The sequence below is a fragment of the Myotis nattereri genome (assembly GCF_964212035.1).
Source record: "Myotis nattereri genome assembly, chromosome: 7".
Classification (NCBI taxonomy): domain Eukaryota; kingdom Metazoa; phylum Chordata; class Mammalia; order Chiroptera; family Vespertilionidae; genus Myotis; species Myotis nattereri.
Genome location: NC_138082.1, coordinates 31,562,814 through 31,588,053, shown reverse-complemented (window position 1 = coordinate 31,588,053; position 25,240 = coordinate 31,562,814). Strand labels below are relative to the sequence as shown.

Here is a 25,240-nt window from a genome sequence, read left to right as displayed (position 1 = left end):
TTGGACCTTTACTGAAATCAAAAGAAAAAGAAATTGGTCTTTTGTTTAATTTTATTGGCACTTGTGTTCTGGCAAAAATTTTCAGCAGGTTATATTCTGAATCCAAAAAAGCTTGATTTGTTTACTAAAAGTACAACATGGCTTATAAAGACCAAATTATATGTCAGTTATGGCTTCCAAATATGATCAATGATTCCAAGTTTCTATTAGTAGTAATTAGCATTTATTTTTCTAAGTTCCACAGAACATTTCTCAGGTATGCTATTTAAATAAATTTACTATAGATTTTCATTGGAGATCTATTTGATAGCAGCACAGACTAGGCTGCTTGCAGGAGATAAAAATCCAACAGGTCAGCATGCTGACAAAGCTCATGATTTGGGCCTTAGATGCCCCAGAAAGAATCCTATGCTGTCTACTTATTCATAAATTCTGCTGTCACCCTAAAAATCAGAATATTTAGGGGTCTAAACAAAAGCAGAATCTACTAGGGCATGACTCCCCTAGGGACTGTAATCAATATCATGACTGGCATGTGGTCAAAAAGCACCTATAGCTGGCCATACTTGCATGTACCAGCTGTATACGTGGCCTTAGAGAATCTACTACTAGATCACTGAAGAGCACAAAGGCATCCTGATAACACCAAGAAGTTACTGACTACCAGGCCTGGAGCCTGCACAACTTCTGGATTCCCACATATGTGAGATAATAAATTCCCTTACTATTGCAGTTGATTTGGGTCACGGTGCTCTATCAATTGGTGCTACAAGCATCCTAACAAATATAAAATATTTAAAAATATCTTCCATGAGAAGCAAACTTCCCTTTACCTCCCTTCACTCTACAACAGAAAATGTAAAGCTCTTACTACCAAAAATAGAATCTCAGGACTGTTTACATCATATATCTTGTAGGTATTCACTACACATTGACACAGTATTGCTAGTTCTAGAGCATAAAAACACTATAAAAGTTCCTTCCTAAAGCAATATATTACTATCTTAAAGACACTTCCTTTAAGATTTCTGTTGAACTCAACCCACAAAACATAAATCAAGTTCATTTCACCTCATGGGATATAGGAGGAAGGAGATCTGAGCCCCAATGCAGATCTCTCTCCTCAGTACTATCACTCTCTTCTGGTTATGTCTCCTTTCTCACACATGCCACTTTCTAGTCATAGTGCTTTTAAGTACATCTCTTCTTTACTAATAGATGAGGAGGATCATTCTAAAGAGAATAAACATTTATTTCTGTATCCTACAATGAAATTTGTTCATCACATGATGGGTGAGTAAATCCTATCTAATAAAAGAGTAATATGCAAATTGACCGTCACTCCAACACACAAGATGGCCACTCCCATGTGGACACAAGATGGCCTGCAGGGGAGGACAGTTGGGGGAGACCAGGCCTGCAGGGGATGGCAGTTGGGGTAAACCAGGTCTGCAGGGAAGAGCAGTTAGGGACAACCAGGTGGGCGGGGAAGGGCAGTTAGGGGCATCCAGGCCTGCAGGGGAGGGCAGTTGAGGGCAACCAGGCTTGCAGTGGAGGACAGTTAGGGGCAAACAGGCTGGCAGGGAAGGGCAGTTAGGGGCGACCAGGCTGGCAAGGGAGGGTAGTTAGGGGCGCCCGGGCCAGCAGGGGAAGGCAGTTGGGGGCGACCAGGCCAGCAGGCAGAGTGGTTAGAAGCAATCAGTCAGGCAGGCAGGTGAATGGTTAGGAGCTAGCGGTACCGGATTGCAAGAGGGATGTCCGACTGTCGGTTTAGGCCCAATTCCTGTGGGATCAGGCCTAAACAGACAGTCAGACATCCCTCAAGGGGTCCCAGATTGGAGAGGGTGCAGGCTGGGCTGAGGGACACACACACACACACCCCTCCCACCAGGCCTGTAGTTAATGAATAAACATACTAATGCTTTTGAGCCTGGAAAAAGGCATCCTAGTCCTCCTTGAAACTCTAAAGGAAAACTAAGAAAACTGAAGATAATAAAACAAACAAAACCCAAAGATATGTACTTAGGTAAACTTTTGAGCCCTTTAATAACCAGCTGCCATATTATCAAAATTATTAAATTAATATATCAAAAAATCAAATAAGGAAAAAATGCCTGCTACTATTGCTTTAATTTGAAATTATTGAACTTTCATCATTTATTGGTGTAGAAAATACCAATTTTGAATTGCCAGTTCAGTAAGATGAGAGAAAAAAAGTTAGAGAGATTAGAATGAAGAAACAAATCTGTCTTTACATGCTGATGATGTGATTATCTACATAGAAAATACAAAGCAAATTATGGTATATCCAAAGTATTAAAATTAATAAGGGGATATAGCAAGATGGCTGGATTAATATACAAAAATTAATTATAATTCTATACACAAACACTAAAAAATTAGAAAATGCAACTTAAAATCCTATTCTTCAGAAGTTAACATTAATAACATAAAAAGACAACTCATGAACTGGGGAGAAGATATCTTCCATATAGTGACTGTTAAAAGGACTACTTTCTAGAATATTTTTTAACTCCAAAAAATCAAATGACAAACAGCTCAATTAAAAATGAATGCTAAAATTAGTTGGTGAAAGTTTAACCAAAAACAAAATAATTGCATAGTCTCAAAAAAAATCTTCCCCAAAATATAGTATAGTAATTATGAGGAAAAAACAAGAAGTCAGAAATCCTAGCAGATACTAGCTTAGCCAAGTGATCAACATAATGTATCCCCTGATACGATGCACATCACTTCTGTAGTATCCTTCCCAATAATGGGTAATCTTATATAATAAAAGGCTAGTATGCAAATTGACTGAACGGCAGAATGACCAGTCGCTATGTGAGCATTGACCACCAGGGGACAGATGCTCAATGCAGGAGCTACCCCCTGGTGGTCAGTGCACTCCCATAGGCTCACAGCTAGCAAGTACAGTGGCAGTGGCGGGAGCCTCTCGCACCTCCGTGGCAGTGCTAAGGATGTCTGACTGACGGCTTAGGCCCGTTCCCCACAGGGAGCGGGCCTAAGCCATCAGTCGGAAATCCCCTGAGGGCTCCCGACTGCGAGAGGGCACAGCCGGGGCTGAGGAAACCCCCCCTCTCCCCAAGTGCATGAATTTCGTGCACCGGGCCTCTAGTCTCAATATAATCATGAGAACTCATTAGACAAACCCAGATAAAAAATCATATATAAATAAGGCATTATATGAAGCCGAAGAGGCCCACACCAAGACACATCATAACACCCACTCTTCAGAGGTATCAAGGTCAGGAAAGACAAGGCTGAGGAATAGTCACAACTGAAGAAACTACAGCAATACAACAAGTAACAGCACTATAGGATCCTGGACCAGATTCTCAAACAGAAAAAAGACAGTAGTGAAAAAGCTGGTAAGATCTGAATAAATTTTATACTTTATTTAATAGTATTGTACCAAGGTTAATTTCTTAGTTTTGGTAAGTATTCAATGGTAATGTGAGATGTTAACATTTTTGCAACTTCTGTAAATCTAAATTATCTAAACAAAAAAATTAACTGTGAAAAATAAAGACACAAAGACATTTTCTAGAAGAGAAACATAATGACCATGTAGGAAAAGATGCTCAATTTAATTAGTAATTAGGAAAATGTAAATTAAAATCACAATGAGATGCCATTTTTATACCCACTTGACTGGCAAAAAATGAAGAGTCTAACAATATCAAGTGTTGATAAAAATGTGAAGCAATGGAAACTTATACATTGCTAGTAGGACTAAAAGTAGGTGCAGCCACTTTGGAAAATGGATTGGCTATAAAATTGTAAAGTTAAACATGCATATATGTGTAATGCAATAATATACTCTTAGCTTCTAGAGAAACTTGAGTTCATAAGAACTGGAATATTTATAAAAACATTGTTTATAGTAGCAAAACCATGGTTCAACCCAAATATCCACTGTGAGATAAATAATGTTATATGTCAAAAAATTAAAATATTATGAATTAAGATGAATGATATATATATAAATATATCTTAGAAACATAATGTTAAATAAAAAAGCAAGTCATAGAAGAATATATGTAGCATGGTATTTTTATTATTTTTATTGATTTCTTTTTAGGGAGAAAGAGAGACAGAGAGAGAGAGAGAGAGAGAGAGAGAGAGAGAGAGAGAGAGAGAGAGAAACATTGATTTGTTGTTCCACTTATTTATGCATTCATTGGTTGCTTCTTGTATGTGCCCTGACCAGAAATTAAACCCACAACCTTGGTGTATCAGGATGACACTCTTACCAACTATTCTATCTGATCAGGGATAGCATGGTATTTTTTATAAGGTTCAAAAACAAGCAAAACTAACATTTTTAGGAATATTAAACATGGGTAAATTAAGAAGAAAAGCATATTTCAATTAGCATGTTTGAGAAAATGGTTACTACTCAAAAAAATTAGGGATTATGACAGAAAGGAACACACAGGGATCTTCAACAGTATTGTGATATACTTTTTAATCTGGGTGGTGAGTTAATGGGTTGGTTTTAATATCAGAATTCAAAAATTACATAAGTATTACATATATTATTTTATCTGTGAAATATATTTTGCAATATTAATCTTTTTAAAACAGTATTTTAGATAAATATATACCAAATTTTTAAGAATGATTATTTCACAGAGGTGAAATTATGGAGTTTTTCACTTATTATAGCATATATTTGAAATAATTTTAATAATAAGTATAGTATAATATATATGTACTTGAAAAAATTAAAAAATTTTCCTAATTTTGATATTGTAATAATAAATAGCTGTGAGTAATTTATAATGATCACCACCTCAAATTTTTTCACTCACCAGAACTCCTCCAAAAATACTGTTCCCATTCATAATCAATGACATTACAATTGTGTCCTACTGTAAATTAATTGGGACAGTGCTGAAACAATATTCCCAACTTCCTATAGCTAGGTGGTATGTGTGTAAAAAATCCATATAAATAAGCATTAGGTCCACTGTTCTGGGTGATGTGCAAGTACAAAACTTCTTGAGAGAAGGGACGAGCTATAGATGTAAAAAATTAAGACAAGAACTCCTTCAAATTGGTCTCTTTGCCTTAAAGGAAATAGAAGCAATTAAAAGTAAACATTGGTGTTCTAAGTCATTTATCCTCCTTTCTCTATGACATATTCCTAGAAAGTTTCAGCCTTAAAACGAGGCTATACCTAGTCATACATCCTTGTAGTGATTATTCCTATCATTAACACTCTTAAATAAATGTTCTCATGAATATTAGTCCATGTTGAAAACTCCATGCAAACAGATACAATGAGAACCTGCAAGTGGAGAGCAATCGAACATCAGCACATGGAGGGCCCGGAACATCAGTAGCAACACACAGTGAACACAAAGTGTGGCAAATACACAATGTCTTTGGCTGCACATATTTACATACTATTTTCTATCATCAGGAGGAAAGAACACGCTATTTTCCCTTTTTTTGGCTCAATACTATGACAGAGCAGAAGGCAGCAAGTAAGGAAGGGGGACTTTAGGAAAAGTGTGTGCAGATCAATGAAAACAGATTGCAAAATGTGGGAAAGAAGCAAGGCTCAACAATTCTGAATGATTTTAGAAAAGGCCCTAAAATTTAAGAGTGAAGAGCTTGATGTCAATGTGACGGGAGGCCAAAAGCATTTAGGATGTAAGAGAAGGCTAATGGTAGCAAAGTTCCCTTATACTTTATACTAATACTTTCAAGAGGATGCACTAGAAATTGTGGGCGAAGCTGACAAATCACAAAAGATGTGTTAACGATTGTACACAGTGTGAAGAAACAATCTGTTCATCAAAGCCCATTCTCTTCCATTCCTTTTACATTTGCTCTGCTTTGATCAGGAAGCTCTCTCTCGTTGTTGAAGGAGCTGTCTCCAAATCTGATCCTTATAAGCCACCAGGTGGAGCCCAAAAGTCACAAAAGAGAGCCCCCTCCTCAGCCTGATTTGCTTTTTGCCCACCAGCCAGCTAGAGCCATACACCCTGGAAAGAACTTACAAAATCTAAGTTTGGTGATGTAAGTTCATAGGATTACATTACTCGGCCTCTTCCTCAGATAAGGAAAGCATACTCTTAAAAAGGTGAAATAGTCCTTTTGCTCAAGAAGACTGGATGGCGCCACTTTTCAATTTGCTAATCTTGTCAGCTATGCCTCGATGAAACAAACTAATTTTTCCTGTTTGTTTTTTTCAGCAACCTAGTTACACTTTCATTTTCCTACTAAATAAAATTTAATGACCAGCTCCCCAACCCTTATAAGAAATTCAGTCTATCAAAACTGGATGGAAGAGTAAAAGTATTTGATTTCATTAGTCATCAAATGTTTCTGATTGTCTAATAACTGACACCTTATGGGCACAAAACTGGGAGATGAAGAAATACCAGAACAGATCTCCTTCCCTCCCCCAACCAGGTCCTTCTCCACCTCTTCCTCCTCGATCAGAACTTCCCTTCCTCTTCTTTCACCTTGTCCAGTCACTCTGCAACGGGAACTATTGTCCTTCACTCTCATTAAAATGAGCAGTACTGTCACCCATTCTCTATTTCTCATTTTTCAACAGGCTCCCATTAAGCCTTAAACAATCCCATGTTCAACCAAAACTTTCTCAACCCTACTATACCTACACTAACCTATTCATTTTCCCTCCTCTCCATCCTTTAAAGCTACCAAAGTTTGCTAGAGAAAAAATTATAAATATGTGAATTTGCTCTAGGTCAATTCATGTGATACATCTTTAGTTAGTCTACAATGTTGCCAAGAAATACTAGTATGTTCCCCACAGTAGCTGCTGTAAAATTTTTTCATTTTCTTCAAGATTTATCCTTAAATATTTAAGAAAAAGAAATTATGACAAATCTGGGAGAAAGAGACCATAATGATATTTCCTTGCTTATAACATCCTGGGAGGGAAATTTGGGACTGTAAACTCTAGACTTTAGGAAAAGAGGTATCACAAAGGTCTGAGAAAATACGGACATGAATTCTACTGCAAGAGTTTCTAAAGCAGCGGTTCTCAACCTGTAGGTTACGACCATCGGAAAACATATAGCATATCAGATATTTACATTACGATTCATAACAGTAGCAAAATTACAGTTATGAAGTAGCAACGAAAATAACTTTATGGTTGGGGGTCACCACAACATGAGGAACTGTATTAAAGGGTCGCGGCATTAGGAAGGCTGAGAACCACTGTAAGGGAAAGATGATTTAAGAGGGTTGGGAAGCTCTAAGAACTGTAAATTTGATTATATAATTACAAATTATCTCAATGAGGAAGTCAATGTGGCTTTTTAAATATTCTGGACTATGCAGCAGTAAATATGAAAAGTACTAAATATGTTGTGATCCCTAAAAGCCAGCAAGGGTTCCTTAAGAATGACTATCATTTTTATAGATAATCTTTAAGAATGATTAGGTTTTTGGTTTGTTTGTTTTTTAAAAAATATATTTTATTGATTTTTCACAGAGAGGAAGGGAGAGGGATAGAGAGCTAGAAACATCTATGAGAGAGAAACATCGATCAGCTGCCTCCTGCACACCCCCCACTGGGGATATACCTGCAACCAAGGTACATGCCCTTGACCAGAATCAAACCTGGGACCCTTCAGTCTGCAGGCCGATGCTCTATCCACTGAGCCAAACCAGTTAGGGCAAGAATGATTAGGTTTTTTATATTACAGGACTAAGATTCATGAAAATGTGGTAGATGCCATGTATAGAGGTAAACAAGGCTCAACTGAGATCTCTCATGACAATTATAAGAACAAGATGAAAAATAACTTTTCTAATAAATAGAGGTTTCCAGTACTGTAATAACCTTGCGACTTCCCTCAATTAGAAACAACAAAGGGCCAATAGGGATGCCAGAGAAGCAATGCTTACACCAACGGGGGCACCAAGATTGATGGCCTCCTTAAGGCCCCTTCTAAAGCTGCTGAAATTATATATTCAATTAATGTGTATGTTTTATTTAAACTTCTTATTAAAGATACTAAATTAGAAGGAACCAAGATGGCAGCATAGGTAAATGCTGGTTCTCACATCTTCCCACAACCACATCAAAATTACAATTAAAATACAGAACAGCCATCATTCAGAACCGCCTGAAATCTGGCTGAATGGAAGTCCTACAACTAGAAAATTAAAGAAGAAAGCACAATGAGACTGGTAGGAGGGACGGAGATGCTGAATGGGCTGATCCAATACCCACATGGGGCGTGTTTTTAATCAGGAGGGATATCTTGGCTGAGGAGGCGTCCCATGAAGAGCAAGGGGTCCCAGTCGCACACCAGGCCCCAACCCAGGGTTCCAAAGCCGGGAAGAGAAGTCCCCATAACTTTGGGCTGTAAAAACCAGCTCGGACTGTAGCTGAGTGACACAGAGGCTGCTGGAGTCCCAGACAGTTCCTCTTAAAGGGCCAGCACACAGACTTACCCAGACTCACTCCCTCTGAGCTCCAGCACTGGGGCAGCAACTTGAAAGGATCCAGGGACATACCGGAGGAACTAAATTGTCTGGCATCAGGGCAAGAACTAGGGGGCAGCTTTCTCCCAGACAAAAGAGCTGGGACATCCCACCTCCAACCCCCTACACACACACACACACACAAACACACACACACACACACACATACAAAGCTGACTAACAGTCACTATATCTGAGTCTCCATCAACCTGGCCCACTCTGTTTGCCCTGCCCTGGTGATTCCCTGAGATCCCAATCCACCCAATTTGCAGCCCCACCTAAGTTATTTGCAGTGTCTTTATCATATGAATGGCTGTTTGGCTCAGGCTTCAGACTTTCCTAAAATCTCTCAAACAAGTAGCAGCTGGATTCAGGGTGCCCCATACCTCTCAATAAGTGGCCCCAAGCCCTAGCCAGTTCGGCTCAGTGGATAGATCACTGGCCTGCAGACTGAAGGGTCCCAGGTTCAATTCCAGTCAAAGGCACATGCTGGGGTTGCGGGCTTGATCCCCAGTATGGGGCATGCAGGAGGCAGCTGATCAATGGGTCTCTCTCATCATTGATGTTTCTATCTCTCTCTCCTCTCCCTTGCTCTCTGTAATAAGTAAATATATATATATAATTTATTTTTTTTAATAAGTGGCCCCAGGCCCTGCACTAGCAGTAGCTTGCCAAGATTCACAGCTTGGCCTCTCCTGGGCACCTCCTAGCCCAACACAAGTAGCACCATCTTTCAGATCACTCTGTAGCTCATGACAGGTGGCCGCAGGCAGGGCACAGACAGAGGCTGACTTTGCACCTCCCGCAAGGCCCCAGAGTCAGAACACCCAGTTGACAGCTTCAGGCCACGCCAGAAGCTTCAGACTATGCAAGATTACAACACTATCACATCCATGAGCGACACATTCAAGGAGTGGACTCAGTGAACACAAAACCACACTGAAGCAAGTCCTACTCCATAGGAGTATCTTCTGCACAACAACTTTTTTGCTATAGTCACAGCTGATTCTCACAGCCAATTATCCTGGAAATTATCCCGGGGGTCAGCAGCAATCAAGGCTCAACTACAACAGGACAGTGCATACAGATCACACAGGGGTTTACCTATAGTGCCCAGCTCAGGTGACTAGTGAGGCTGAGCCACTGGGCCCTACTGGACACCTCCTACACAAGGCCACTCTACCAATTCCAGGAGACATAGCAGCTCTACCTAATACATAGAAGCAAACACAGGGAAGCAGCCAAAATGCAGAGACAAAGAAACATGTCACAAATGAAAGACCAGAAGAAATACCCAGAAAAAGAACTAAATCAAATGGATGCAAGAAAACTAGATAGAGTTCAAAACAATGGTTATAAGGATGCTCAAGGAACTTAGTGAGAATTTCAAGAAAAGTATTGAGAACATCAAAGACATAAAAAAGGACCAGTCAGAAATGAAGGATACACTAAATGAAATGGAAAATAATTTACAGGGAATCAATAGTAAAGTAGAGGATGCTGAGAATAAAATCATCAACTTCGAATATGAGGAAGCAAATAACAACCAATCAGAATAGTAAGAAAAAAAAAGAATCCAAAAAGATGAAGATAGTGTAAGGAGCCTCTGGGAGAACTTCAAGCATACCAATATTTGCATCATGGGGATGCCAGCGGAGAAGAGAGGGAGCAACAAATTGAAAACCTACTTGAAGAAATAATGACAGAAAGCTTTTCCTCCCTGAAAGAAATAGATATACACACCCAGGAAGTGTAGAGAGTCCCAAACAAGATGAACCCAAAGAGGCCCACACCAATACACATAATTAAAATGGTAAAGGTTAAAGATAAAGAGAATCCTAAAAGCAACAAGAGAAAAGCAGTTAGTTAGCTACAAGGGAGCACCATACAACTGTCAGCTGATTTCTCAACAAAAACTTTGCAGGCCAGAAGGGAGTGGCAAGAAATATTTAAAGTGATGAAAAGCAAGGACCTACAACCAAGATTATTCTACCCAGCAAAGCTATAATTTAGAATTGAAGGTCAGATAAAGAACTTCACAGACAAGAAAAAGCTAAAGAAGTTCCTTACCACCAAACCAGTATTATATGAAACTAGAGGCCCAGTGCATGAAATTCGTGCACGAGAAGGGTCCCTAGGTCTGGCCAGCAATCAGGGCCGATCGGGGCCTTCCTTCCGGCTGCCGACTGGGGCCTCCTTTCCCTGGCTGCCAGCTGCCGGCTGGGGCCTTGCTTCATTCCACACTGCCCTCCGGTGGTCAGCGCATGTCATAGTGAGCAATCGAACTCCCAGTCTCTGGGTCGAACTCACGAGAGGACACTTTGCATATTAGCCTTTTATATATATCAATGTTGAATAGTCTTCTTTAAGAAGAAGAAAAAAATGATAAAAATGTGAACAATAAAGTAGCAATAAATATAATTCTATCAACAATAGAATTTAAAGTCAAAATAAACAAACAAGGAATCTAATGAACAAAATAAACTGATGAATAAAATAGAACTAGAGGCATGGAAGCATGGAACAGACTAACAAATCTCAGAGGGAAGGGAAGAGGGGGGGCGGGAAGAGATTAACCAAAGAACTTATATGCATATATGCAAAACCCATGGACACAAATTATAGGGTGGTGGAGGCCTGAGGCAGGGCAGCATCCAGGTGGAGGAGTGCAATAGGGGCAAGAAAAGAGGAGGACATATGTAATACTCCCAACAAAAAAGGTTTATTTAAAAAACACTCTAAGTTAGGAGTTCTCCACCTATGTTTATATACTGACTGTATGTTGTTAACAAGTGTTGATTTTTAAATCATATAACCTTAGTTCTCATTATTTTCTGTTCCAAACACCCTCTCCTACGTAGTCTAGGATGATTTATGGTACAACATTTTCCTAATCAATGTCAGGGGTCATCAAATCATTTTCATCTACCCATCTGATCAGCCAGAAAATGCTCACTCAGTATCCTGTCCTAAAGGAGCTCATGGCCAGGTAAATAACTTGCATAAGCAATTACAATACAAACAGATGAGAGATACAATAAAGGTATTATTAGAAACTATTAGAGCACCCAAGAGGGAGGACTTAGAGTCAGGAAACACTTTTCGACTAGACAACTGATAAAAGTTTAAAAATTGAGTATTTCACTAAATAAACTCTGGGGAGAGGAGAAAGCCACTGTTGGGAATGGGAGTGCAGTGTGCAAAAGTTTGGAGCTATGAACAAACACAATCAGGTTGGGAAACGAAACAGCAAGCAATGAGGCATAAGTGAAGGGAATGGTGGGAGCTGAGGTTGCTCTCAGAGAACCGTGGTTACATGCCATCATCACCTACCCAATCACACAAGTTGGAAGTCTGAAAGTTCATCCAAGATTCTGTCCTTTTCCTTCATGCCCCATTTGTAACCGGTCATCATGCCTGGGAGAACTGACCTTCTTCATTTCCCCTGAATCTTTTATTTCTCTTGTTTCCTTCATTGCAACTCCTCTCCTGCAGGTTCTCCCCTCTCATATTACTGCAAAAGCCTATTATGACTGCTTGCTTCCAGTCATGTCCCTTCCCATCCACTCTAGGCTCTCAGTGACTGATCTTTTAGCAAGGAGGCTTGCATTTTCCAGGAAACAATCCTGGATTTCTCCCTTCATCCACCTCCTCTAAACTTCCAGAAAATTATTTTGTTCCTATGGAAGAACTTAGAACATTCTCTTTCATACTATAATTAGAGCTCAAAAGACATAAGCATTCAATCTATCTGCTGTATCCACACTCCTGCACGGACAGCCATGCTAACTGGGCAGTAGGTCATGGGATCTTGGACTTCTACCTCTAGTTAAAACTACTGACCAGGGCAAATAATTGTCTCAAGCTAGATAAATAAAATTTTCTACCGCAGAAATTCTGTATTGTGATCTAGACTTTGGTATGTGACCTGCAGAGGCCCAGCAGTACCATTTTAGGGCCATGCGTGGAAGTGAGTAGGTAGGTGGAAACTGTTAAGAAAGAAACAGAATAATACTGCTTGTGTGTAGAAAGGGCTAAAGAAATGATACCACGTGGTGGCTGGACTGGTCAGGGTGGTTGAGAGAGAAGCTGTGATTTCTTTGCCGCCTTGTTAGTTCTGAGTTCCTCATGAGACCTGCCTATACTTCTGGCCCTGGATTTGAGGAGGACCACCAGTTTCTTATAATAATCACCATTTTTATTTAAACCAGTTCAATTAGGATTCTATTTCTTGGAATCAAATTAATCCTGTGACATTTATGTACAAGTCTTTCCACATTAGGTTATAACCGTGGTCGGCAACCTGCGGCTTGCGAGCCACATGCGGCTCGCGAGCCACATGCGGCTCTTTGGCCCCTTGAGTGTGGCTCTTCCACAAAATACCACGTATGCCCGCACGTATAGTGCGATTGAAACCTCATGGCCCATGCGCAGAAGTTGGTTTTCAGCCTGGGCAAGTCTATTTTGAAGAAGTACTGTTGATACTTGCCTCTGTTGACTAACGAGTTTGCCGACCACTGGGCTATAATTTCTTTGAATAAAGAAACCATGGCTTTCTACCTTTCTATTTCTCACACAATATAGCACAGTGACTTACACACAGCTGATCAACACTTGCCCATGAACTGAATTTAACTACAGAAGAAGTAAACGACTTTGGACTTGAATAATTAGTAGCAATTAGACAGGCAGAAGTTGTTTGATATTTCTAAGGGTAGAGTGTAGGGGCAGGGAGAAAATTCAAAAGACAGCCTCTTTGGCTAACCTCAGTTTTTAGGCACAGTTTTTGCAGAAGCTAACCACACACATTTACACCCATAGCAAGTACTACCTTCACACTCCTGACAGAAACCTGGCCAGGATGATAGAGAAAATCTAGGCTAGTGATGGCGAACCTTTTGAGCTCGGCATGTCAGCATTTTGAAAAACCCTAACTTAACTCTGGTGCCGTGTCACATATAGAAATTTTTTTATATTTTCAACCATAGTAAAACAAAGACTTATATTTTTGATATTTATTTTATATATTTAAATGCCATTTAACAAAGGAAAATCAACCAAAAAAATGAGTTCGCGTGTCACCTCTGACACGCGTGTCATAGGTTCGCCATCACTGATCTAGGCAGTCCTAGCACAGCATGTTCTAATTAGGAAACAGTGACCTCAGCTCCTAAAGATCAGTAACTGATAGCCAGAACCAATGGTAAGGCAACCACCAACATGCTCAGCAGCTGCAGCCCACACCCCTTAGAAGACAGACGTCATCTGCGAACTGCATCATGAAAACCTGCCATATTTTATTTCAGATACGTTTTCTCTTTTTCACAAAGATTTTAAAAGTCGTATTTCCATAAAAGATCATTCTTAATGTCTTTATAGTAAGAAAATAGAGGAAAAGTTAGCAGAGTTTTCCATCTAAGTATGAGAATCTTCCTTTTTTTTAATTTTGAAAAGAATATAATTAACATATGGTTATTATTTTTAAATATTCTTTCTTAATATTCAGCAAATGTCCTTGCTGCTTTAAAGGGCTGATTCCTTTTTCAATTATGAGTGTACTTTACCCACAAGAAAAAGAAATCTTGATGAAATAATGGCTCAACTTAAAAAAAAAAAAAAAAGGAACCTGCAAGGCCATTCGAGCAATAAGAGAAACTCACACCCGAAGATTTCCTGACTACACCCTTACAACTTGAAGTCCAATCAAGTATACAGAATGGGATGTGACAGAAAGGCAGATAAAAGACAAGGCTGGATTTCCTGCTGTGATGTGAAAGGCTTCCCTTTTCACTGCCAAGCAGAGTGTGGCAGCCACAATCAACAGAAGCCAGGTGGCACAGCTACTATCGGGCCTTTCGAGTTAATGGTGAGAAACTGGCAAGCCTCTGAGAAGGACTATTTAGAGCTCAAGGGATTGACGTCACTTTTGGATAATGATTTAGGCTTAAAAAAATGATGACATTGCAATCACACTACTTGAGAGTAAAAAAGAAAGTACAACTGTTCCTGAGTGGTTCTGAGATCATATAAATCATGATGATCTTCATATCACTGAAAGAGTGGCATAGGACAGTGCTTCTTAAATTGCATTGGTATGACATACAGATTTGATCTGACTTACTTCACTGGGCATAAGAGGTTAAGTATAGAATAAACTTGATCAAAGCAGCACAGTATGGCCATCCACTCAGTGTTGGCACTCATAACCATAGAACATTCCTAGGAGGCTCCATCCTGTACAAGTTAGATGATCAACAAGCAAATCACCAAAATGGACAAAAAGTGTCAGAACAAACTCTGTTCTAACTTGTATGCTTTTATTTTCATTTCCTGTGAAGCATAAACCAGACATCATCTATAATAATAAAAGCATAATATGCTAATTAGACCAGAGAGCCGAACGACCTTCCAGACGAAGCCAGAGCTGCAAGGGCTGAGGCAAGCCGCCATGGCTGCAAGGGCTGAGCCCCTTGCATGAATTTCATGCATTGGGCCTCTAGTCAATAATAAAGAGCTAAAGATTTAGCTAAAACTTAAGACTGCTTTTCTTTCAAACTGAATACCAATTATAAGAAGACAGGCACAGCATTTGATCAAACAGCTGGGTTCAGCAGTTTCTTTAGATCAAAATAATGTGGCTATCCATGATGCTCTGCAACCACATAATCTATATTTAAGTTAGATTGGTTTCTGATAGCTTCCATTAAAAAATGGTACCATTTTCCTGCTTACAGTAAGGTAATTTTGTTTTTAATGCCATAAGTGAAAACTCTGAAGATTAGTGTCAAAAAAGCACATCATTCAAACATCCCTTCATATTCAGATTTAAAACATGGGAGACCGGGATCCCTTGAATATGCCTTGACTTGCATATATTAACACTAGTATCTGAAAGGATGGGTCTGATTGTTTGATGTGATGAATTCTTTGCAATTCACAAATACAAACAGGATACAGGACAGGAAATACGCATGTATAGGTTCAGAATGTGCTTATATTTTATGTCAAAAAAACAAAAACAAACCGAAAAGGTGACTGCCTCGCAATTCAAGGAACCTATAGGTGAACACTTGAGGTGGTAGCTAAGGTCAATTTCTTAGGAACCAGGACCAAAATATGTAAAGTACCCATGTTTTAATAAGAAATAATAATTAAAAAATAACAAAAAAGTTTACCTAAAGGCCCCCTAAACCAAGTTCTGTGTGGGATCTGTGGTTTTCTTGCCAGAGCTCACCTACCCCAAGGCAAAATTGCTGTCCTCCTTCCAGTCCACAATGCGGCAAATGAACAGTGTATTGGCATAATCTTTAGGCCGGGTCACAAAGTCTTGGGGACAGTCCTTGAGAGGCACGTATATTCTGGGCACTCGGTGGTCTGAGGGAGAAAACAGGGCATATTTCCTGAACAGTTCGCTGTTCTTATCAGCCAGGAGTTTGAGGAAGCCAGTTGCTGCTCGGGAATGCTTTTTCTCCACGATGTAAACCACCTGCAAACACCAAAGACATACTCAATGCTGCTTAGCTACAGGACTGGGGAACAGTTGGGAGAGGTCAGCAGGAAATTATTTGGTCACCCAGCTGGGTCCAGCAGTTTTTCCAGGTCTATATGAAGTGTCTCTCAGGGAAGCTGTGTGACTAAAGTAGTTGCTATTTCTGTTGGTGGGGGACCGTGAAGCCTCCTGCTGCTATGTTGTTCCCCTAGACTGGAGCCCCAAACTAGTTGCCTTCCTCTTTTCCCCTTTCAGAATTCTTCCTTGGTTGTCTCTTGTTATATTCCAGGGTTTGTAGTTGTACTTAGTAGAGAAGAGCAAGGAGAAATGAATCTATGGCATCTTGTCTGAACCAGAAGTCCTTGCTTCTAGTTTTAATATTTGACAGCATGAGAAGTGTATAAAGCAGCTGGACATTACTTATGATTCATACATTAGTTGTCATAGAAATGACTTGACCACAGCATAGGTTTTCCATACAAGTGTTGTTTGGGCTTGTAATTTTAGTTTGAATTTATTAAGAAACTATCCTTACATCTCCACACCCCCCATCAAAAAACAAACCAAAAAAAAAACCAGCCAGAGAGAGAGTACCATTGGCGGGCAGTAGCAAATTACAGAACACAAGTTCCATCACCAGCTGCCTCTATTCAGCTCTGACTAAAGTCATTTCAGAATGTGGCCCAGTGCTGCCGATGTTTTGTTTTGTCAGGAGAAGCCAGAAGTCTAATTTTTTTTATGTGACCACTCCAATTTTCTTTTTTTAATGTAAGCTACCAAGTAAAAATCTTTAAATACTGCTCAGGTCAAACAAAACACAAGTTTGTGAGCCAGACCTAGCCCACAGGATTTCCATTCATTATAATCTTCCACACCTCGCATACTGCCTGTCACATGGTTAGATTTGAAAATGCTTATTAAAATAAAGATCTAGATAACTGGATGGGGAATTGTGGGTAACATGTATGCGATATGATTTAGAAATACCTCATGTCACTATGCAGGAGACATTCTTGACACTCTCCTAACTAACTCCCTAGACTGAGCAGCAAAACTGCATTCCCCAGTTAAACGTGCTGTCTATGCTTCGGGCAGCGGAAGCCTCACGCCATTATGCCACCTCATTCTTTGCCTGTGTACCGCTTCCTCCACCATGAGCTACTTAGCTGGGGTCAGCTGTGTTTGATCCCATATCTGATTATGCCACTGCATGCATAATTAAACAATAAAATCAAATTATGCAAAACAACAAAATCAATTGTTTTCATTTCTATGATAACTAAATTAAACATTTTGGAAAAATTAAAAGAGACTTCTTAAAAGCTTACTTTTGAATTACATATGAGCATGACAACAACTAAACAACAATGGAGCTCTGGCTGGTGTTCTCTGTTGATTAGAGCATCATCCCACACACCAAAAGGTTGAGAGCTGGATTCCTGGTCAGAGCTCATACCTAGGTGATGGGTTTAATCTCAGTCGGTGTGTGTAGGGAAGGCAACCAATCGATGTTTCACATCAAAGTTTCTCACTCTCTCTTCCCTCACCTCTCTCTAAAAATCAATGAACATGTCCTCGGGTGAGGATTAATTAATTTTAAAAATAATGAAGAATAAAAACTATAAAAATCTAGAACATTAATATTGATTCCTTCACCAGTGCCTAAATTCTCACTCCACTTTAAATAACCCAAACTGGAAATCACAGATGCCACATTATGAGTGTGGTTTAAGCAAAAATAATAATAATAATAATAATAATAATGCAGAACTCCAATAAACTTACCCACATACAAAGAAAAGGCCTTGGCCCTTCATCCAAAGGCAGGCAAATGAACTTATTACATGTTTACAGTTATAAAAAAAGATTTACTTTTTATAATACCCTGCTTCCACTGACTGTTCTGATTAATTGACTAAAACTACAGCCCTAAGTGTCCCATGAGAGACCTTTGACAGGTAGCTCAGGTGACAGCCATTTGGACAAATAGGGAAATCTGTAGGCAATGACCTTTGCTGATCTTTGCAGTGACCTCTCTGGTAAAGCGCTTGTGTCCTGTGCCATGGAGGTGCTCTCATCTTTTGTACTTGGTGCACCAGCATCCTCTTCACCTTAATTAAAAACAGAAAGAAAAAGAAGAGGAGGAATAAAACACATATGTATTTGGCATAATGTATTAGGCATAATGTATTAGTCATACAGACTCATGGGATTTTTAAATTCAGAGCTATAGGATTCTTGGATACCATTTACCCCAAACCACTCATTTTATGGCAATGGAAACTCAGGCCCTCACTGGTTATGTGACTTGGCTAAGGTCAATCAAATCACCTACTTGCATTAATGCTCATACTCAGCAGGCCACACTTTACCCATTTAACACTATTCATATGCTAAACATCATACATATGGAGAGCATCAAACTATGTTGAATTAAACTTAATCGCCTATGTGTCAAAATGCCAAAAACACTACATGTTAAATACTGTCCCTGCCTACAATGAAGAATAGAGATAGGTTATTTTATTATGTACATCTGCTGAAAAAAAACAAAATCAAAATAAATGTTAACTTTCAAAAGTAGTTTGGTATCAGCCATAACAAACAAAATGGTGGAAAATAAATTATACTTATCCTATATAATAAAAGACTAATATGCTAACTGTCTGGTCGTCTGGTGGGCCATTCAACCAGACAAAGTGTAATATGCTAATAATATGCTAAGGCCACTTAACGGCTCTCTATGATGTGCACTGACCACCAGGGGGCAGACAGTAAACCGGTCAACTAATCACTGTGACGTGCACTGACCACCATGGGGCAGATGCTCCTACCGGTGGTAGGTTAGCTTGCTGCTGGGGTTTGGCTGATCAGGACTGAGTGAGATGGGCCGGATACACCGTGGAGCCCTCCTGCGGTCCTTCCCCAGCTGGCCAACCTCCCATGTCCCTCCCCAGCCCCTATCGTGCACCAATGGGGTCCCTCAGCCTGGCCTGCACCCTCTCGCAATCCACCCCTCAGGGGATGTCGGAGAGCTGATTTTGGCCCGATCATGCAGGCCAGGCCAAGGGACCCTACTGGTGCATGAATTTATGCACCGGGCCTCTAGTTAAATAAATAAATAAAAATACCAACCCTGATTTTCCTTGCTTTCTTAGTGACATCATATAAAGAGTAAATCACTTAAAGTCCTTTAATGTTTAATTTTCTTTCTTAAAAAACTTATAAAATGCACATTCACCCAAGAAACTGAAACCACATCTCCCCAGTAAAGAGAATTAGGCTCTGTACCAGAAGTATTAAAACCTCTCATGAACAAAAGCAGCAAATTACACACTTCTGAACATTTAATATTTTGTATTTTCATGCGTTACATTAGATTTCCCCCATGCCACAAAATAGTCTTAGCCAACTATACTAGAGTTTTTGAATTTTGGGGGCCACAACCAATTCATGTGGGACCCACTGCATTGAGCCAAGAGAGACTTGTATTTATCATCAATTGGATATTACCAAGGCCAAAATAAATAAATAATTTCTTTTAAGGACCAGCTGCCTCTTAGAAAGCCTCAGCTTAAAGCCAATTTTTACCACTGTGAGCATACTCTGGAAACACTGACATGATCTGACCTACTGAGCTAAAAATGATCAACCATTTGCTTTTCCATCTATGTTGAAATATACCTACCATAGTGCCCACTGAAAGCAAAATTTTCATTGTTTACCAAAAGGAAAAAACAAACAATAACTTTCCCATTCTTGGTCATGCTGTCCACCAGTAAAAGAGGGGATTCAGCCTGACCGGTGGGGCTCAGTGTTTGAGCGTCAGCCTATGAACCAGGAGATCACAATTCGATAACCGGTCAGAGCACATGCTCAGGTTGCGGGCTCAAACCCCAGTGGGAGGTGTGCAGGAGTAGCCGATCAATGATTCTCTCTTATCATTGATATTTCTATCTCTCTCTCCCTCTCCCTTTCTCTCTGAAATCAATAAAAATACATTATTTTTTTTCTTAAAGAGGAGCATCATCCAAGTTCATCTTTTATTTTAGACCATAGTTCAGGATTCCAAAAAATCATTGGATGCTTCCAGAACAACACCTCTTATACTCTTAGGGAGAAAAACCCACACAAGTTTTTTATCTGTTCCATACATATTTTGCCAATATGTTCTGCAGAACAAGGTAATTCAGGAAAGATAATGAGCCTGGAATTACCATGAACAAGTACACTGTACCAACATTATCTAATATTTGAGCACAAGAGTTGGTAAATACAGGGTAGTGAGGGTTTTTCCAATGTACCCCATATCCTAGGCATAAAGCCTTCTGATGGCTCTATCTTATGATTGTTGGTTTAAATTCCACTCCAACAACAAGCAAGTCTTCAGTTCCAAAGGTTATGCCAGCCTATATCCAAAGAAAGAGGGCAAGCCATGGCAGTGGGCCCAATCATGACTTTCAGACATCATACCTGAACATGACCTTTTCAGGTTCTATGTTCATAAGAATATCCTGGCAGAAATAAGGCTTTGTTCAGACAAAGATGCATTTTGGAGTTGAACTAATAAATTAACCTAAGTTTACAGCCCTGAAGTAAACATCATAGACGTACTCAATAAATATGAAGAAGCACAATGCCAGTTTAGAAAGGTGAATCACCTTAATAGGTTTCCCACAATTACATTTCACCACGCTGAATAGCAAAGTTGCCAATTTAATGCATTGTTTAATCTCAAGATCATTTATTTATTCATTTATTCCATGTGTATTTATTGAGCACTGGGCATTGAGGATTCAGTGGTGAATAAAAGAAATATAGTTCAAGCCCACACAGAACATATACCTTAATGTGGGAGTGATATTCAATAAATAATGACTCAATAAATATAAAGTTGTAAGTTGTGATGAATGGTAGAAAGGAAAGAATAGTCCCTTAGGAATAAGAGGAAAGGACATATGATTTACATTAACAGGTGAGGAAAAGGCTCTGTGTGGAAGTGACATTTAAGCTAAGACAATGAGGATGGTATGTTTAGGAGTGAAGAAGGGAACATAAGGGTTGGGAATGTCACTAGGGAAGAGCCAGAGGTGGGAAGTTCTTGGCACAATCAAGGGAAGAGAAAGAAGGCCATGTGGCTAGAGCACAGTGAGCAGGAATATGCATGACAAAAGATGAGAATGAGAGGCAAACAGGAGTCAATTCAGGTGGGGCTTTCTAGGATTTAAGAGTTCTGGAGTTAAACCTAAACACAATGAGAAGCTCACTAACCATTTTAGGCAAGAAAATGACACTGCCAAGGTTAGATTACAGCAGGCTTATACCTATAGTAGTCCAGACATGGAGGATAGTGCTTAGATGCAAGCATTGGAAATGGATTTAAAATGATCAGTTTAAGTCCAGCCGGTGTGGCTCTATGGTTGAGCGTCAACCTATGAACCAGGAAGTCACAGTTGGATTCTGGGTCAGGGCACATGCCTGGGTTTCAGGCTCAGTCCTCAGTTAGGGGTGTGCAGGAGGTAGCCAATCAATGATTCTCTCTCATCATTGACGTTTCTCTTTCTCCCTTTCTCTTCCTCTCCGAAATATACATATACATATTAAAGGATCAGTTTAAGACTTATTTTGGAGTTGATCTAATAGACTGGTGGTAGATATCAGAGTTTAGGGTTATATCCAGGTTTCCAGCATCTGCAGCTAGGTTGGCAGAGGAGGCATCATTATTGGCACAGGAAAGACTAGAGAATAAGGTGAAAATCAAGAGTTCTATTTGAGAGATGGTTCTATTTGAGAGGTTACCTGTGAAACCCTTAAGTCATAATGTTGAGAGACAGTTCAACATGAAGGTCTGAAACTTTCAAAAAGGGAAATCTGGGCTGTGGCTTTAAATACAATTTTTGTGCTACGAATTTCCATATTTATTCTTTCCAGTTCAAGCTGCAAGAAGAAATTCAAACCCAAGTCTGTTACTACTATTAGTAAGTTCATGAAGCTCTTCCACTGCTACATGCTCAAGTAAGAAGTAATGTGCTGTCACTGTTAAGGGAAAAAAATTCTCTGAGGAAGTGACTTGGAGCTTGAAGGATGTATAGATAATTAAAAGAGAGATAAGAAAGGTGAAGGGCATTTCAGGTAAAGGCCCAGAGCTGTGAAAGGGCCTACTGAAGCTACTAACATGTTGAGAACACAAGTGTTGGGTGGGCAGGGCCTGGGATGGAGAGAAGAACAAGGCTGACAGAGAGGTGGGATGGGTCCTATGGCAGGGACTCTAGTTACAACTCAATTATCTATTCTCTTCTTTCCTAATAATAAGAACTATAATTTTTAGCTGGGTATACTAGTTAAAAGACTATGTTCCTCAGCCTTACTGCAAACTAAGCATGGCCTATATGTCTAAGTTTCAGCCAGTAAGATGCAGGTTAAAGTGTTGTGACTTATCAGAAGCATTCTTAAAGGATACACCTTCCCTCTTTCTTTTTTCCTTCTTACTGGCTGGAATGTAGATGTGACTGCTGGACCTCAGGCACTCATCTTGGTCCTGGAGGTCACAAGACAAGGGTGCTCCCTACTGTGCAGAGCAGCACAACAGAATGAGCTGAAGACTGTGGATCTATCCTACAAGCTCTGACCTGCCTATCTCTGGCCTTTTTTTATGTTATCCTATATAATAAAAGTCTAATATGCTAAGTGTCCAGTCGTCCGGTCAGCCATTGAACCAATCAAAGCGTAATATGCTAAGGCTGCTTAACCACTTGCTATGACATACACTGACCACCAGGGGGCAGACAGCTGACCGGTCAACCAGTCACTATGGCATGCACTGACCACCAGGAGGCAGACAGTTGACCAGTTGCTATGGCATGCACTGACCACAAGGGAACTGACAGTCGACCGGTTGACCAGTCGCTATGACGTGCACTTAAGTTCATTGAAATTTTAAGATTTAATGCCACTCTCAGCAGAACAAACTTTCTAACATACAGGTCCAGATGATGAAACTGACAAGTTGAGAATGCATACATTTTAAGGATATGAATTTGGTAGCACTCTGGAGTAGAGAGGCAATAGTACAGAGATCTCAGAAAGCTGGGGCTGCTGTCTAGGTGAGACACTATCAGAATCTGAATTAAGATGGTAGCAGTGAGAGTGAAGAGAGGCAAGACTTGAGAGATCTCTGAGAAGGATGCTACTAAGTGTGTCTTCATCACTATGAATGACTTAGTATATAAAAAATGGGCTTAAATTAGAAGAGCTTTTGATTGAATATGAGGAAGACTACCTTGACAGAAAAATAAAACTCCAAAATGAAATTGCCAGAACAGGGCAGAGGTGCCAGCAGTCCTCAAGTTTGTGGGTCCCCATAGCCTTCGGGTTTGCCATACCAAACGCAGAGCTGGCCTATGCATTCTGTGGTCCTTGTAGTTTAAAAAAGAATTTAGAAACTATTGACTACCAATATTCTTCATTAAACAAAAGGATTTCCTAAAAAATAGATAAACAACTGATATAAACAACTGTTCCTTATATTCCCTCAAGAAACACTCTAGGAAGAAAAATCCAGTGAAATCTTAATCTCTCTCTACAGATTATCTGAAACTTCTATTTTAAACATTTAAAAAATAAAATGTCATCGTTTGCTGGGGTTGGCATGGCCATTTACATAATCAAGTGCAAACCCAACATCTACTTTCGTAAGAAAAATTGTTCTGATTTGGCCTTCTCATAAATAAACAGTCAACCGAGAAGTCTGATGATTCTTAAAACTTTACAAACACATCAGAAGGTTTCAGATTACTCGACTACTATGCTAAGTGGGGACAATATGAAGAGAAAAGCAAGAAAATGGGCAAAAAGGTATTTCAATTCATTCAATTAAAAGTGTGACAAACTCTGACAAGTCTAAACTTTTTCCATCTCTGAATGAAAGGCCACAGAAATTTACAATCCTATAAAAGCCTAGTATGCTAAATGTCTGGTTGATCAGTTTGCTGTTCAACCAATCAAAGTGTAATATGCTAATGAAATGCTAAGGCTGCTCAACCACTCACTATGACATGTACTGATCATCAGGGGGCAGACAGCCAGTCAACCAGTCGCTATGACATGCATTGACCACTAGGGGGCAGACGCTCTGACCAGTAGATTAGCTTGCTGCTGGGTCTAGCCAATTGGAACTGAGCAAGATGGGCCAGACACGCCCTGGAGCCCTCCTTTGGTCGCTCCCCCACGGGCCAACCTCCCGCATCTCTCCCCAGCACCGATCATATACCGGTGAGGTCCTTCGGCCTGGCCTACACCCTCTCGCAATTTGGGACCCCTCAGGGGATGTCGGAGAGCCGGTTTTGGGCCGATCCCACAGGGGGAGCGACGCTCAGCCAAAAGCCAGGCTCATGGCTGGCAAGCGCAGTGGCGGTGGCAGGAGCCTCTCCCACCTATGCAGCAGTGCTAAGGATGTTCGACTGCCGGCTTAGGTCCAACTGCCGGAGAGCGGCCTAAGCCAATAGTTGGACATCCTCAAGGGCTCCCAGACTGCAAGAGGGTGCAGGCCAGGCTGAGGGACCCTCCCCCAAGTGCATGAATTTCGTGCACCGGGCCTCTAGTTTACAATAAAAACTCAATGAAAACTGCAGTTGTTTTTTGTAAATGAAAACATTTCCCTTTAGGTCTCTCAAAATCAACCAACCAGGAAAACTTATTTTATGGGTCCCTCTCCCCAATGAAATGTAGAAATAACAACACAAGTCTTCACAGAGGCAGTTAACATTCATGTTATAGTCACTTGCTATGCAGCAAGTGATGTGACCCCACATCTAGCCTTTGCCAAGGGCAAGGCTTGGAGCACCAATGAGTTGTTTTTTTTCTTCATAAAATCCCCAGCCCAAACAAGTCTCTGAATGAAGTAAAGCTAATGAAATTGTATGGTGTCAAGAGAGTTTTCACAGTGGGTTCACAAACGTTATCTCATTTGATTCACACTACAACTTCATACTATGGGTAGAGTGGATATTGTCATTACAGTTTGACCAAGGAAATGAGAGTAATGAACAGACAGAGTCAGTCTATGTCAGTATGCAGACCATGGTTACCAGTTTCCACACAAGCAAGAATCAGTGCATCATGGGAAGAGCCATGAAAATGCACATTAAGATTTTGTGTAAGTGGTGATGGGATCCCCTGAAAAGCTGGCAATAACCCAGTAAAAGTCCTGAATATCTATGGAATGTCAGGCACTGCAAATGACCCTGT

General features: G+C 40.1%; 1 protein-coding gene across 2 annotated transcripts in view; it reads right to left on the bottom strand.

The window, feature by feature from the left end:
* DIS3L2 (DIS3 like 3'-5' exoribonuclease 2) overlaps nt 1–25,240 on the bottom strand; it is a 325,776-nt gene that overhangs the window by 182,792 nt on the left and 117,744 nt on the right. For both annotated transcript variants that reach the window (XM_081096258.1, XM_081096259.1), the window contains exons 8-9: nt 18,005–18,105; nt 15,744–15,991 (exon numbers count right to left, since the gene is read on the bottom strand). In XM_081096258.1, the coding sequence (XP_080952384.1) occupies nt 15,744–15,991; nt 18,005–18,105 (349 nt within the window). The remainder of the gene's footprint in view (nt 1–15,743; nt 15,992–18,004; nt 18,106–25,240) is intronic.